Raw genomic sequence first — 16,733 nt, forward strand, 5'->3', positions numbered from 1 at the left:
CAATGGCAGCAGAACATACAAAATACCTTTCTATCTCTCTCTGTGTGTGCCTGTTTGTAGGTTTTTTGATGTCTACATCCTGAGCATCCCCCCGAGATCAAGAGCTTAGAATTTAATTGCAGCACAATAAACACAACCGTTTATGTATAATTCATTGGAATGAAGTGATTTTCTAATCAGATGAAAGAACTTTTTTAGAACGTTTTAAATAAATATGTGATTTTGTTTTCCTTCAGTTTGTTTGCCCCAAAGTTTAAAAGTAAGCAATAGTTGAACTCACATGTATTTGGTTCTGATTTCCTGTAAGTCCTGATTAAAGTTAGGAACAAACAGATACAGCGTGGTGAGGAAACAAAATCTGTCCTGCCTAAAGCGCCCACTGTGTGTTTTCCATGAGTCAGTGGGCGTCATCCGGGCACCGGGGATGCCAACATCCATAAGCTCTCTCCATCTGTCACCAACAGTCCTCTGCTGTTGGCCAGCATTTTATTCTTTTATTCATCCACCTCTTTGTTTGTGTGTGCATCACAATAATGCACAAAAAAGAAAGAATTATTAACGACCCTTCTCATCCGCTACACAGTGAATTCAAACTTTTACCCGCATTATAGACTCCCAGCAGCAAATAGAAATATCTACAACAAATCTTTTGTCAAATGTGCTGTCAAGGTGATAAATAATACAAGGAATCGCACCGCTGTCATTTTTATGTTATGTTTTTATGTCCTTAGAGACGGTTTTTCATGTATTTTATGATAAAACTAAAGACAAATTTTCACATTTGTGGACAAAGTTTTCGTAATTGTAAAGGGAGGATGAGGCAACAACTACATCCTACTATTTTTTATCTTTTTTCTTATCTTTTTTATCATTTTATGGAGTTATGACTGTCTGACACATTTGTATTTACAAAAAAATATAAATACTTTTGAAAAATAGTGCAAAGACAGTTACAGAAATGAAACCTTTTTGCTGAAGAAAGGTAGACAAATAGTTTTCCGCCGCTGATGTAAAACTGTGCATTACGTCTCAAACCTTGTACTTTATCTTCCCAGTCCTGCTGATGACACAGATGTGCTGAAAGAGAAAGAAAAATTAGCATGTGTAACTGTAATATTCGATTTTTACCCATATGTTTCAATCTTGTCCAAAATCCATGATGGCAAAATATTTGTTTAAGATCACACTGCCCCTTTGGGAAATTCCAGCATGTCCTGAGAGCCTCAAAATGCCAAATACAGTACGAAAAGATGAAGCGTGCAATCATTTGAAAGCAAGGAGGGTAATCTACAAAGATATGACACATTCATTAATCTAACTTTGGGCGTCCCGGGGGTTCAACTCATATTTCTGCTGTAGGATAAGGACCGATAAGAGGGGGAAGCTTTAACTCTGCCTGATAATGAGATCCTAACCTCCACATTCCACAGGTCACCCCCTTTCAAAGTTTCGTAATGAATACCAACCCCCTTAAACATGCACGAGAGACGCACACACACAGGATCATACAGTGCATACAGTACACGCAGCACACACACCCATGTGAATACACACAGGCACACACAAAGCTCTGGGAGTCTGCGTTGGCTTAGTGTCTCACATGAGTCAGAGGTAAATTTGAGGCCAAGTCTTTGCAGATATAAAAATGACAAAGTTCACATAAGTTTGCACTTACTAATTTCAGACAAAGAAATCTGAATTACAGTAAGATGTCAGAGGTGCAACAAACACTGTTCGATGGCATAAAAGCACCAGTCAGGAGGGAAAGAAGTTAATGCTGGCAGAAAGGCCAGACATGCTTTTTAGGTGCAAAATGGGTTTTATTTCTTTGCACACTTTATGTTGGAAAAAATGCATAAAAAGCTACAAATAAACATTTGCCAATTAGTATATTTATTTTTTATCTATTTTTATTTTTGTTTTTACATTTCAATTGGTACATATATAGTAATCTATATAATGTATAATCAATTAATGTATAATGTACATTAATTGATTTGATTATTATTGTTTATTTATTTGATTTATTTATTTTGTTGCTATTATCTCATTTTATTTATTTTTTTGTCTCTGTGAGGTCCTCTATCAGGGAATGTGCAGTTTAAAGTGAAAAAAAAGTTACCCATAAAAAAGTTTTTGATGATGGCGCTTCACACGGCAGAGATAGCAGTGATTTGAGCTGCTATGCCTACATGTAAAGTGTCCTCAGGCAGGGAGGATACCTGTGAGTTTAGGTTTCAGGTAGAGAAGTGCATCTCTTTGATTTAGAGTGTTTACCCCCCCGCCATCCTGTCTCTTTCATCTCTTTCTCTAAGCTCTTCAAAAGGTCATGTGCCGTGTGCAGCAGCGTCAGTGGAGTCAGCACTTACATTCAGGTCACGGAAGTATTCATTGTAGTCCAACGCATAACCAACCACGAAGCGGTTGGGGATTTCAAATCCAACATCTATCAGAGCAAACAGACATGAATATTAGGGAGTAACATGATGTGTGCAGAAATCTGAAATTACTTTGAGGTTGAACGGCTTAAAAACATTTTGTGTTTTTAAGACCATAATTCCACATGACATGTAAACAAAGGTCCCCAGCTGAGATCGAATCAGGGACGTTGTGGTTATATGCTACTGTATGTCAGTTAACCTTTGAGCTGCCAGGACACTGAATCTTTCTGAACTGCTTTCAATAGAATTTTTTTTCCCTTTATCTCTTCCCGGTCAACCCAATCGCTTTATTAAATGTTGGCATTTTATGTTTCTGCAAACCATAAATTGTGTAACATTTGAACATTATTATGTAGCAAATAAGTTGAAACACTATGTTTCTTTTTTTGTATCAGCACTGGGCTAAACATGTGGTTATGTTTAGGCACAAAAACAATTAGTAATGGTTAGAAAAATATCATGTTTTGTCTTAGAACATCTAATTTTGGTGGCTCAATCACAGCTGGAAATGCCGCTAATATCTAACTAAAAATAACCAGTTTTGTTTATAGGTCTCAAACAGTGGTCTGCAGCCTTACACAAATGTAGACATGATATGTATGAAATGTACAAATCTAACATATCCATGGTTTGCAGTAACATTTCAAGTTTCATTGTGGGGTAACAGTACTGTCCCTGTGGATTCTGCAGGATATATCTAGCGTACTGCATGTCCAATCACCAACTGGCTTTTTCTTGATCATCCTCAACACAACACAAAGCTGGACACTTTGCAGATTAACCTAAATTCTGCTGTTTACATACGCATTGTTTCAGTCATGTAGTATCTCAGCAGGATTTAGGAGGCTTTACAGGATAAGTACAACTTACATTACAAAGTACAGAACCAAACCTGCTAAGCAACCACTTTGAGAAATGATGGAAAAACATGCATTTATTTAACTTAAACTGAGTGGCAAACATATCAGGTAGGGTAAAATGAAAAACTGATTAAGCTCAGACATACAGCTGTAATAATGTGAGAGGAGATGATACTATTAAAACCAGGAGTACTTACAGTCTGTCAGACTTTCAGCCATATTAGGGACCCTCTTCACCAGCAGACTGAAATACATTAAATATAAACTTAACATCCAAAATACTTCAATGCAGTGCTACACTAACTTAACATGACCTAGGACTAATTTGTACTATTTAAAAGGTATTATATAAGGTCCTTTTTCACAGTAACAATACCAAAGGAAGCAACATGCACATACAGTAAAACAGGAGATAAACTTTTGACATGAACCGTGTTCCAGGAAAGATGTTTATCTGGTGTCTGTGATCTTGGAGTGCATAGGAACAGCCCACAGACACAAGATAGTGACTACAGACAAGTGATATCTTCTTCTCGTGTTCGTCACACGCTTGGCATTTCCTCTGGTGAGGAAAAACACAGATGACTGGGAAAAAAAACAGCTCACCCTGCGACCTTGACCATCTTGGGTTCAAAGGTCTCCACATGCTTCAGAAGAGCCTTCATGGTCTTTCCTGTGTCAACGATGGCCTGAGGGAAGGGAAGAGCAAAGGAAGAGGGAGAGATGAAGAGGGACGGACGTGGGATGTTTGAGTGCAGAATGCGTTGAAAGAGGAGAAAAACAGCAGCCAAATATGCAGATTGTAGGATAAAACACCTTTTCTAACTTCATGGTGTTACCTTGACTAATATTATTTTCATGTTAGGAGAGAATGAGTGTGTTTCATGCATATTTCACATATTTATCCAAGGGCTTTTCTATGTGCAGAGGAAATCTGACAGTGGGAATTTTCTGTGGCGTAACTTTGAAACATTCACTGCATTAAATTAGAGTTACTGATTACGTGGTGGTATGCCTCTACAAACTGGTCAAATGGTAATTACAGTTTGCTTCCACGTCTGTGAAAACACAGAGGCGTCATATACATCAGTTCAGTGCGTAACCAAATGCCTCCTCTTCTGTTCTTGAGTAACGAATTTGAGTAATCGCACGAAAAGTGTTTTTGCAGAATATTATGAAACACATGATATATGTATATACTGTATGTATATATGATACATTATGATAACATACTACACAATACAGAACTGAGAATGCAACACGTTCATGAGAATGCAATAGACAGGGTCACAGTGACTTTGACCTTGGACCAACAAAATCTAATCAGTTAATCGATGTATCACAGAGGATGTTTGTGCCAAATTTGATAAAAATCCTTCAAGGCCTTCTTTAGATATAGCAATCATGAGAATAAAACGGATGCAAGGCCACAGTGACCTTGACCTTTGACCACCAAAATCTAATAAGTTCATTTCTGAGTCCAAGTTGATGTTTGTGCTAAATTTGAAAAAAATATTTTAGTGATTTCACGTCTACAAGAGTGATACAGAAAAGGTCACAGTGACCTTGACCTTTGACCTATGACAGCCAAAATCTAAACAGTTTACGGTTGAGTCCAAATGGAAGTTTATGGACGTTTAAAAAAAATCCCTCAAGGTGTTTTTGAGATACTTGTTCACAAGAATAAGACACATGGACAGACAGACAACCTGAAAACATAATGCCTGCAGCCAAGGCTGCCGCCAGTGCAGAGGCATAAAGAATACTGTGATATTGCTTTTATAGCTTTCTTTTTTGAGTCTTGACTTGACTTTACCAACTGAAACATGATCTCAAGGAAAGAAGATGTTTTTCTTTTCGTCCTTTTGTGGACCAAACACAAAAGAGACGTGCCTCCTACAAACACAATGACTTGTCAATCAACAAAACATAAAAGTAACGCAAACAAAACATGCCAAAGGCATAAAACAAGGTGGAAATTTGAGGGACATGTTTGATAGAATGAATCTACTTTGACACAGAAACTACACTGAAGACACTCACCTCGACAATGAGCACACTCTTGGTAAACATGTAAAATAAGAAAAGAAAAACATTAATAAAACGTCACCTTTGAATTTTAACACAGTTCAAGCAAAGTGAGAACAGAGGCGTGATTGTTTCTGTGACATCCACATTTCTCACAGACGGTATCTATAGCAACAATGTTGGCAGCATCTTCAGCGCCTCAACAAAAACACAGAACAACTCATTCTTTCCTCAACAGTAATGAACATCTGTGTCTACAGTGAGCAAAAGTCACTTCTAAAGTGTCCGGGTGCTGCACACTTTCCCTGCTGCAGGGTTTCAAGTGACTCCTTGTTCCCTTGGCCGGGTGTATGGGGCTCTTTGTCAGATCAGTGGAGAGTATCTACGGTTTGGGGAGAGTGTTTGGAGAGAATGCAGGCGGACGGCCAATGTTCTCTCGGTTCACACCTGAACACTGTTACACAACACCGAGAGAAAGTAGACAGAGGTGTTTTAAAAACAAAAAATCAAACGACTCTTATTTGCCTTGTGCTGCAAACAGTAAATATACTTAAGAGTCAGGTGGACAATATTGTGCACTGGCAGTTATTTGACTGTGCAAAGCATTAGTGTTTGGGAATTTATTGTCCTCCTTGGATCCCTGGTTCACGAGTTTTGTGTGCTCAATCAATCAGTCCTGACTCTGGCAAAAACAGGTGGTAATCAATTACTGAAATGCTCTAAAAGTACAAAGAGTTTAAAGAGGGCCAAATAAAAGAATGGGAATGGCGTTTATTTGTTATTTATTTATAATGTCTCTGGGTCATTTTAAGATAGTATATAGTTCATTAGTTGGAAGATTGACAGGTGAATTAATACGCTGCTAACCCTCACAAATCTTTTTTTATTATGTAAAATTCATATACTGATATAGTTCTGTTTTTTATTATATATTTTGCATTCAATCAGTTGTTAAGTGCGTGAATGTAAAGAGACTCAAACTATAATGTCACAGTGAAGTTGACCTTTGACTTTTGGGATTAAAATGTCACTATTTCATCATTTCATCCTATTAGACATTTGCATGAATGAATTGGTCTTTTTCTATGCAAATTAGCCCAGTGATGCCCCAAGACATGTTTTATAGGGGTGGCCTGATGTGGCCACTGAGACCCTCGGGCTGGTGCACCTAAACCAAAAGCCAAAACTAAATGTCAATGTTATGCAGTTAAAAGTCTAGTAAAAAAAGAAAAAGGTAGGGAAAAAGTATATTTCTAATTATCATAATTAAAATTATGTTAGAATTATTATAAAATGTAAATATTTTTTTTCCAGGTCATTTACTTTTTTGTTTTACTTTCTTTTCCATTTTATTATTTTTTAATTTTTTTTTTATCAAAGACAAATTTCCCTCTAAGGACAAGAAAGTTTGTCTTACTGATCTTATCAAACTGAAAAATGAATTGAGTTGTCATCTTTCTGTGAATGTAAAGGGATGCTATGAGTTTCATCAGCCTCAAGCAGCAACAAATTAAAACTGTGCTAAACCTAAACAAGTCAGATTACCATAATAACGCTTCGGATTACAACATCTGAGTGCTACAAACTGTATGTAATGATTAGATAAGTAACTTTCAACGTTGCTGGTGAACGCTGCTGGCCGGGATATAACTCACCGAAACCAGAGCGCCTCCTCACGCCATCTTAAACTTCAACATTTCACATTTACCTTTATGCTGTTATTGTGTTGCTGTGATCACGGCACAGATTATTATGTTTAAAAGTGTCAGCAGCACCACACTCATAATGCTGTGACTCAACGTTTCTGTGGAACAAAGACTGATGACTCATGATCAGTTTTTTTGATAATATACAGTATGAGACTTATTGGGGGGTTTAACATTTCAATCAAGGTGAAGGACTGCAACAAGAGCGTCCACTTTATTCACACAGACAAAGTGGAGTGATTCATGTTTTCTGTGCAAGGTGGTAATCTGCCTTTCTGTTTTCACTCCCACTGACCTTTTCACCCACGCTGAAAATGCATCTTAGCTCATGCTGACATCTCAGTTCAGAGAATTCAACATCAGTCTCTTTACAGCTAACGCGTGTGGGCATATTTGCGCACTCATTCAGCTGAGTAAGTGAAGTCCTTGTCTCATGCCTATCTCCGAGGATCATTCCTCATGAACTGTCCTCTGCAGACTCCTCAGTCCTCTGTGCCAGAGCTCAAATGGGATGAGCAGTCAGTAAATCTGCCGTATGTGAACATTCGCTTTCCTGAACGTCTGATTCATGGCCGGGCTGGTGAAGGGCAAACCACTTTACCAAAGTGACACTCATGAGGTGAGCACAAAGAGGACGGAGGTGAGGAGAAAGCCTCAGAAGTTTAAGTACAAGGGTGTGATCTGGTCAAAGGGCAAGTTTGGGTGATAGAAACATATTTGAAACACTATGACTTATTATATAACTCTTTGAAATATGTGCAAATTGATTGGTTTTCTTTCAAAAAAAAAATATGGGGATAAGGCACCAATGAGCGATGAGCAATTTAATAAGCTGAAAATTATTTAAAAAAAAGAAAAAAAATCTATAAAAAAATTTTCCCGAGCCTTTTTGAAAATGTCCCGTTTTCAAAAAACGTATTTTAAGGTCATTTTCTTCCCACCTTTTCCTATTTTTTTGCAGTTTGTAGGACATTAACTGCCAAGTTGTTCATTGCCTTTTCTGCCATGTTTTCAAAAGAAAGGGTTAAGAATGACGATAATGATAAATGTTCTTGTTATGTCATTTTAGTAAAAAAAAAAAGTGGGAAAAAAGGTATTCTCAGAAGAAAATTCTCTTTTGTTCATCTTTGCACCTGACCGTTTAACCCACAGCACCCTCTTGAGGCTAGGGCGAAGCCGAGTGCCATCTAGTTCCATTATATTCAGGAGAGGACAGATATCTCTATGGACGATATCTCCAACAATCAAACAAAACAATCTAGGCTGATAAAAAGCACCACAGGTAATAATAAAAATCTGAACTTTTGATTTTGGGTGAACTGTCTCTTTAAGAGAAATTAAAACATTGACAGAGAACTGCTCCATTGACCACAGATTATTCAAAGCTAAGCAGGCAACTCATTTATACACACCTTTCCACGCAGAAAAGACAGATCTCTGCTTCCTATGATGTGCAGCTCCTCTGTTGACTGGTCATTCTGCAGAAAAAATGGAAAAATAAATCATATTATGCAATTATTCCAAATAAAGTATGTAGTATGTTGTCTATTCTGTGCTGATTTCTTGAACTTTTCTCCTTCCTTGATTTTTTTCTTTCACATAAAATAAAGATTTATCCTTTTCAAGCACCAAAAATGACCGTAAATGCTCTGTTGAATTGAGAAATAGCATACTGTATTCTCACATAGACATGCAATTCAGCTGTTTCCCAACAAATTGGCTCTGCTGCGAAATATTCAAGAAAGAACGGTCTGTAGCATTAAAGCCAGACAAAATGCACAAAGGGGGATTTATTTTACAAGGACTATGAGTGTAAAATATTATCCTCAACATAAACAAAGACAGGCTCTCTCTGTCCCTGTGGGAAGCACGGCGAGGCAAAGCTTTGAAGGCTTTGAAGTTAGATTTGGTCGGCAACAGATGCACCACTTGGATAAGAGGAGCAGTGACATGGACAAAATCCCGGCCCTGGGGGCAGGTCACATGACTCCATCATGACCGGTGAGATTGACTAACAGCATCATCACTCAGACACTGTCCTCTCGTGTAGTAACAGGGACTCCTGCTCGCCACCATGTTTGTTGACATCAGAATATAATTATGATGTTTTTTGATTGTTTGTTTGTGATGTTTTAATATTTAATGCTTTTGTATAGCCTCATTGTTGACTACTATTTTATGTTGTAAGTGGCTGCATATGATTGTCCTTAAGGGAATAAATTAAGTTGTTTTCAAACTAATTGATTTCATAGTTATCCTGTCATCTTCCTGCAAGTGTATGGTGTTTGGTCATTTTGTCCTTCTGGCATTAACAAATAGGCCAAATGTCACTTAAATTTGCACATACTGACCATCATGACTGATAATTACTAGAAAGAGTGACAAAAAGTCAACAGAGAGACACAAAACTACTACAGAGACACTAAAAGACCACAAAGAGAGGCATAACAACTACAAAGAAGCACAAAACAACCTCTAAGAGACACAAAATTATCTCAAGGAGACACTATAAGACCGCCAAGAGACACATGATTACCTCAAAAAGGCAACAAATGTACTATGGGAGACCCAAAATTACCTCAAAAAAGGCAACAGAAATAAGACAGAAAAAAATCTACAAAAGGAAAAAAATTCACTACAAAAAGACAGAAAAAGTCCATATTGAGACAACTACAAAAAAGTGGTAAAACTGTGTTTACTGCATGTAGGAGAGGTGGTGGGACTTTCTGAATGTCTTTGTCCAGGGGCCATGGTTAAAATCTAATTTTGTGACACTTGTGACATTAAAGTATGACCTCAGTGTGGTTCAAGTTATCCAGAAAGCAAGCAAAAAAACAACAACCCTATAATTCAGTTTAGGATATCTTTATAGCTACTTAAACCTCTGCAAAAGCCAGTTCTGAAAGTCCTCCCCTTTGCTGTGGGGGGAGAGAAGGAATGCGACCACATGCAGAGAAATGTAAATCACATCATTCTGGATGTGCGCTGTGCCAAAAAACTCTTAAAGAATAACAAGTGAATGTGGTGACAAGAGCAAAGCGACATCATTGTAAACATTACTATATCATTCCTGGAGTTAATTCCTGGGTTTATACATTCCAGGTGTTAGTCAGTGTCATAAGCTGTTTCTCTTGGCAGGGACAACAGCTCCAGTTAGCAGTGTAGTGTTTTCATGAGCTCTGCAGCGGCTTCACAATCAATCGTCCTTGAGGTGTCCTGCCTGAATGTAGCTCTCTCCTCACTAAACGTGAACGACAGGGACATCTAGTGGCTGAGCCAAAACTCAGTTCAAAACTTCACTCACTGAGGAAGTTTAAGCATGTTAAGAGTGTTTCGTTTTTTGTCCATCCAACAGTCCTAAACCCAAAGATATTCATTTCAAGTTCAACTAAAACACAAATATAAAGGCCAGTGAGCAGTGATAACTAACACCATGATATAAAACTTGGAAAAGCAAGAAATAATCCCATTTGACAAGCTGGAACCACTGAATATTTAGCATTTTTACTCAACAGAAGGCTTTTAAAAGGGTCATTATTATTATTATCATTATTTTTATTAATTTTCTGTCAACTAATCAACTAATTGTTTAAGCACATGTAGCTGTTTTTTAAATTTTATTTTATTTTTCTACACATTTTTTTTGTTGGATTATTAAATTCTCAGGAAATACATAAATCAGTGGTTCACTGTCTAAACTTCAAAACCCATTTCTGGAAAAGTAGGTAAATACCTCTATACATAGAGAGATAGTAAAGTAGTAAAACACAAAATTAAATGAAAAAGACTTAATAAAAATATAATAATAATAACAATAATAATAAAAAATAAATAAAAAATAAATAAATAGAAAGATGGTAATAGTGATACAAAAAAAAATCTAAGTCAAACTGAATTATATTTTTTAAAAATTAAAAAAGTAAAGTAAAAAAGTTCTATGTTATTGTAGCTGAAAGAAAACAGCTATATAAAGAATTAAAGTAAGAATCAACAGGAAATGATGAGAAAAAAATAGTTAATGTGATCAGTTAGATTTCATTGTAGGCCAGGTGCTTGATATCTGATTTGCAATAACAGCTAAGAAAAATATTACACCCAGAAAATAAGCTCAAAGTTTTCTCTAATGTGTGTAGTTGTGTTTTAGTACACAGTTCACCTACCAGGTAGCTCTTCAGACGGATGAACTCCACCCTCGTCTCCAGGTACTTGTTTGTGTTGCGGCCGAGCACCTTGATGAACTCCACCAGGTCTGAGCAGAACTTGTAGCCTCCCTTCAAGACGCACAGCACAATGATGTTGCTGTCCCTGAAATCATCCATGACGTAGCTGGCCAGACGCTCCACCCTGCAAGAGAAACACATCAAGACAAATGACTGGGAAATTTAATTTAATTTAATTTAATTTATTTTATTTTATTTTATTTAAATCCATTTGCGTTTATTTGCATTGTTTTTACCTGTTCATAATTACACCATGTGGTATGTAGACACTCTCTATGTCTTCATGGTAGTGTTCGGGGTAAGTGAACAGATCCAGACTGTACCCCGGCCACTCATCTTTTATCTGGGACAGACAGTTCATTGTTAGGCATGAAAGTACAGAAATCAAAGTGTTCAAAACTGCTCAATTGTGCAACATTTGAGAGGGAAAGGCCAAATGTGAAAAAGTTATGCTCATGCACTAGAAGGGCTGATAAATTAGGTGAAATATTATGTGGAATTTCTTTGAAATTTCTCCTCAGAAAGTCATGTAATGGCATTTTTCAGCAGTACTCAGCAGCCTGGTACTCTAGTTTAACTTAACAAAATTATCATAGCTACAAGAATAATAGAAATAATATATGATACAACAGCTGTATTGATTTTGTAGGTAGCTAATAAAACATGTATCCACAAAAATGCTACAAAACAGGATTTGTTTCATCCTTAAACTGGAATAAATATTGAATACGATGTAAGATTTGTTAGTCCTTGGCATCTGTAACATTAAAGCTTAAACAGGGAGCTATTATTATTACCATTACTGACTTTTATTATTATGTGTTTAGAACAAATAAAAATCTTGAAAGCTCTTTAAAAGCTGCTCACTGTTTAATTAATCAAGTAATGCCTTCAAGGGATTCATTCAGAGAAAAGTAAACATGTTAGCGTCTTACAGCAGCTCTAACAGCTGAGCAAATAATTACACACAAATAAATAATCATCCTCTGCTGATGAAAATGTGACCTACATTTCTAAATTCAGCTCTGGATAATCTGACTGAACGATTTTTGTGTTGCACATACCACAATTCCTCTTTTCATCCCTCCGATGTCCATTTGCGGCAGTGTGAAAACGCTCTTCAATGAGGTAAATACACAGTGTAAAATACAGAAGGCAGTGGCCTTCAGTGGAAATACAGATACAGTTTAGCGTACATACACCGGAACAAACTTTCTATCTTCCTATGAAATGTTATGGTACAGGAAAAAGCTGGAACAAGAAAAAGAGAAACACAACTTAAAAGTTACTAATTTAAAGGTTATATTATCTCTGTGCATGTTAGCTGCTGAGCAACATTCCTAATCTGACAAAGATTTACTCACAGTTTTGTTGCCTTCTTTTCAGCGACCATTCAAAAAAACAAAAGAAAGTCTAAAAGACATCCAGAGATGTCCTGGCCGGCCACATGGGCTGCGGGATCACGCTCGAGTCATTTGCGTAAAAAGGACAGCGTTGTTTTAGTGCTGGAGAATTACAGGGATAATCAGCTGCATGTGATGCTGGCTGCTTCACTGCCGCTGCAGGAAAATGAAAAGAACTGACTGCAAATATTTAGTTCAGTTTCTAAGCAGTTAACTTTATTCAGTCAGAAAAGAATTGATTTTAAAGGACACTAAACTCAGGACAGCCAAATTTTAAATCGTTTCTTCTTCAGGAAATTCCATTTGGAAGAAACAACTATTTGTCATTATCTGCAGCTTAAATTTTAATATTGCTAAAATCTATGTAGGCATTAAAGCTAAAGTTTGTAACGTTTGTCATATTTGCTGAAACTGTCACTACATCCACACAGTATTACACGAGGCAGATAATCTGTGAAACAATCAGTTTCCTCTGGCTCCTGCTAGTGCTCCAAATGGCATTTACAAAAATCCACCGCATGCCAACAAAAGCAGCCAATCAGAGCCGAGGAGTCTCTAAGGGAGAAAGGGCATTACTTTAAAAGCATGAGGTGAGGATGACAATAATCCACAGTGAAATATCTCAACTACAGGCCAGACTGCTATTAAATTTGTTATGAATTTACATGATCCCCAGGAGGTAAACCTGAGGTATTTTTCAATTTGCAGTAAGCTTTTAGATTCGCTGACGTTTCATATGATAGCTTGTGAGAATACAGAATTTTATTTTACTTAAGCCCATGTCATATTTGACAGTGTCAAGACATACAATAGAGTAAATTTGATTAACTATGTTTTTTTAATGTCCTAGTTATTGGGTATGTAGATGGTCTTGAACCTCTCGATGAGGTTGATGTCGTTCTCCAGCTGCTTCATCGCCACTTCCAGACGCTCCTTGTGGGACTTCTTGGACAGGCTGTCTGTGACCAGTGAGAGGCCCTGGTACTCGTGGTGCAGCTCATCCCAGTTCTTCTTCAGGCCCTGCACGGAGAGTCCACACAGAGAAACACATCACTGTCACAATAAAGCCAGCTTCATAATGTCACAGCCAGGCCGTTTTCCAGTGTTAATTTAAAAAATATTCTGAGTTGATAAATTCTTAGAGTTGTTTGTGCAGTCACTGAGCTCTAATGACACTGAGGAGCAGGTCAGAATTTTTTTTGTATTAACCCTTTAACACCTGGATTGAAATCAGCTTTCTTGTGCTGCGTTCAGATGCCTTTCACAAGCAAATAAATCTCTAAAACCTGAGAAAAACAGTTTGATTTCTTTCCAAAACATGGGAGAAAAAGATAATGAGCAACATGGCAAGAGATGTACTGCATTTTTTTTAAAAAAGGAAAAATGTCAAGAAAATTATATTCATAGTTCTTGTAGTTATATATGTAATGTTAAGCTGAAAAAACATTTAATTTTAGCATTTTCAAGGTCATTTTCTTGTTTGTTTTTGTTTTTTACTTTTATTTTTTGTGTGCTTGTTTTCAAATATTTTCTTGTGAATTTATTAGTATATGCTAATTTTTGGGCAATTTCTTATCAAGCTCTTTGTCATCTTATTCTCGTGTTTTTTTTCCAAGAATAAACCAAAATTGCGCAGGTTTTAAAGGGTTTATAAGTGTGGCAAAAATCTACATAACGTTCACACATAGGCCATTTTATCCTGACTTATAAGGACTGAATGAAAGTATGTTTCCTAAAATGTAGAAAGGCATAAAATCATCTAATTCATTTCCTCCAGTTGTGTGACCACCTGCTGTTTTTGGAGAAGAACTGGCGTCATGTGTGTAAGTACCTCCAGGACGGCGTGTCGCTCCTCGTCTGACAGGTGTTTCATTGCTCCCTGCTCCCGCTGTTCTTTCACAAAGTTGTCATACTCCTCCTGAGCTCTCCGCTCTTCATCATTGCGCTGCTGCAGGTACTCAGGTACTTCTCCGTAATGCTGCAAATAGGAACTGAAACCTTTAGACAACATGTTCACAGTGGACCTAAGAAATTATCAAATCATGTCTCAAAAACGAATTATTTTAGCAATAAAATTGGGGGTTTACTTTTTTTTCTATGTGCTACTTGTCATATCTTTTTTAATTTATTTTACCTTTTTAATTTATGTTTTATCTATTTTATTTCCTTTTATTTATGGTTTGATTGCTTTTATTGTTCCTGTTTTTGTTGTTTTCTTGGTCTATTTATTTCTATTATTTTATAGTGACATTACGAATCCTGCATCTTGCATTTTTTGTCCTCTGATTTTAATTTTGTCTGCATTATATTCTAGTTTCTTCTTGCTTGTATTCAATATGACTGTTTGGCTTGCTGTTGTTGTATTTCCTTCTATACATTCAAGTTCTGCTTTTGCTTTGTTTGCCAAAGTACTTTTGGAAACTTTTGTACATTCTGTTTTTTAAAGGTACTACGGCATAGAAATAACGTTTAGTATTATTATTATTTATTTCTATTGTTTTTAATTTTTTAATATTATTATGTCATATTCTATGTTTTGCTAAATATGTCCAACTGAAGTAGTGTTGTAAGTGTGTACTGTTGTTGAAAAAATACCTTTTTCTTGATGTATTTTGGGACAAGTCCTGAATTCTCAAGGAGCTGCTTGTGTCCCTTACTGGTGTCCACACAGATAGACTGGGGCTTCATGGGCACCACAGCAGCTGTCTTTATAAAATCTCTCTTCGTGTAAATGCCCATCGGTGGGATGTCCGTCCTCAAAGGAACGGGTGGTTTCCTCATAGTGCAGGTGCTATGGACCTCTCTCAAACACTGTGTCTCTGAAAGAACATAGAAATGTGAATGCACAAAGCTCAAAGACGCACCCACGCATTGGTCGAATAGTCTTTAGGGAAAACTCACTTTTGGGTAATTTAGGCTCCTTTGAGTGCTTCTTGAGGTATTTCTCTGGGGACGGCACCTCAGCTTTTGCTGGTCCCATTGTCCTCATTGCATCCTTGTTCGACTTCTCCTCAAGAATAACAGTTGGTCTAAACTTGGATATATACCTTCAGATGCAGCACATTGAAGGAAAAAATAATTTCATTCAAAGTCATTCTTGAAAATAACAAAGAGAAAAAAATACTAATTATTAATAAGTATGCTCTCCTTAATTTACTGCATGCAGTTAGTAATCAGAAACTGAGTCTTTAAATGAGCCAACGGGATTTCTGTGAATTTTTAATGCCACAAGTATACTATATGGACCATTTGAAACATTAAACAATAAATTTGAAAATTTCATGTTTAAACATTAAACATAAAACTTAAACATAAACATAAAATGTTTTGCAGTGCAGGTAAATAACACCAGCTGACATTAAGCAAACATGGACCCAAGCTGTTGTCTAGCAATCTAGCAATGTATTTCCAGTAAAACAGCCTATGAAGATAAAAAACATAGCATTTAAGACAGAGTGATTAGAGGTATATTTAGGTAGACAGTATGGAAAAATAATGTTGTTGGGTTTTTTTCACATTATAGCATGTAAACATGTTCTTGTAGAAACCCAAGTATGAACCTAAATATGAACATATTAAGAGTCCTTTAAGTTTTAGGCAGGCTACCAAAATAACACAAGCTTCTTATTACATACTCACTTTAATTAACTTATTTCTAAAATAATACCAAACGTTAGTCAGCTAACTTCACCTCCCCACCTGTTTTGGTGTATGTTATATTTACGGCCTAATTTCGAAGCATCTTATGTGACACTTTGCTCTCCGGTTAGCCTCTGGTCTAACTTTCTGGTTTCTGCTAACTAACTAGGTTAGCTAGATAAAGCTAGGCTAATTTAGCATACGTTAACACGAAGAGTATTCAGCTAATGTTACCTCTGCGGTTTTTGAGTATGAACCTCTTCCCTGGGAACAAGATTGTAGGCGCTCTCTGGTGGATACACGACATCAGACATTTTGGAGGACTTCAAATGGACAAAGACACGGTGAAAGTTCACCTAACTAACTAACTATGCAGCAAACTTGGCCGAGCTAACATTAGCTAAACTCTTGGGTCAACGCAATTTGTTTGACAACA

At 36.8% G+C, this 16,733-nt stretch overlaps 2 protein-coding genes across 2 annotated transcripts; both read right to left on the reverse strand.

The window, feature by feature from the left end:
• Positions 1 to 993: 993 nt before the first annotated feature.
• On the reverse strand, positions 994 to 12,941 carry prtfdc1a (phosphoribosyl transferase domain containing 1a). Its single transcript, XM_042510645.1, has 10 exons — positions 12,620 to 12,941; positions 12,320 to 12,418; positions 11,492 to 11,598; positions 11,196 to 11,379; positions 8,448 to 8,513; positions 5,345 to 5,362; positions 3,908 to 3,990; positions 3,499 to 3,545; positions 2,370 to 2,446; positions 994 to 1,077 (listed from the first exon to the last, which is right to left on the reverse strand). Exons 2-10 carry the CDS (start codon positions 12,350 to 12,352, stop codon positions 1,030 to 1,032), a joined length of 663 nt encoding a protein of 220 aa, XP_042366579.1. The 5' UTR covers positions 12,353 to 12,418; positions 12,620 to 12,941; the 3' UTR covers positions 994 to 1,029.
• Positions 12,942 to 13,171: 230 nt separating this feature from the next.
• Positions 13,172 to 16,704, reverse strand: enkur (enkurin, TRPC channel interacting protein). The gene is made up of 5 exons (XM_042510778.1): positions 16,532 to 16,704; positions 15,560 to 15,705; positions 15,254 to 15,477; positions 14,490 to 14,636; positions 13,172 to 13,678 (listed from the first exon to the last, which is right to left on the reverse strand). The coding sequence occupies exons 1-5, from the start codon at positions 16,609 to 16,611 to the stop codon at positions 13,505 to 13,507; spliced, it is 771 nt and encodes a 256-aa protein (XP_042366712.1). The 5' UTR covers positions 16,612 to 16,704; the 3' UTR covers positions 13,172 to 13,504.
• Between the last annotated feature and the right edge of the window lie 29 nt (positions 16,705 to 16,733).

This window comes from Plectropomus leopardus, chromosome 21 (genome assembly GCF_008729295.1).
Source record: "Plectropomus leopardus isolate mb chromosome 21, YSFRI_Pleo_2.0, whole genome shotgun sequence".
Classification (NCBI taxonomy): domain Eukaryota; kingdom Metazoa; phylum Chordata; class Actinopteri; order Perciformes; family Serranidae; genus Plectropomus; species Plectropomus leopardus.

Bases quoted from the DNA above. Each gene is read 5' to 3' on its own strand.
- prtfdc1a (XM_042510645.1), bottom strand. From the start codon at position 12,352: ATGGACATCGGAGGGATGAAAAGAGGAATTGTG. The intron at 2,447-3,498 runs GTAAGTACTCCT...TTGCTCTGATAG, and splicing joins GGCTGAAAGTCTGACAGACT to ATGTTGGATTTGAAATCCCC. The intron at 1,078-2,369 runs GTAAGTGCTGAC...TTTCTCTTTCAG, and splicing joins AATACTTCCGTGACCTGAAT to CACATCTGTGTCATCAGCAG.
- enkur (XM_042510778.1), bottom strand. From the start codon at position 16,611: ATGTCTGATGTCGTGTATCCACCAGAGAGCGCCTACAATCTTGTTCCC. The intron at 15,706-16,531 runs GTAACATTAGCT...CTGCATCTGAAG, and splicing joins CATACTCAAAAACCGCAGAG to GTATATATCCAAGTTTAGAC. The intron at 13,679-14,489 runs GTACTTACACAC...CTCTCCGTGCAG, and splicing joins AGCGACACGCCGTCCTGGAG to GGCCTGAAGAAGAACTGGGA.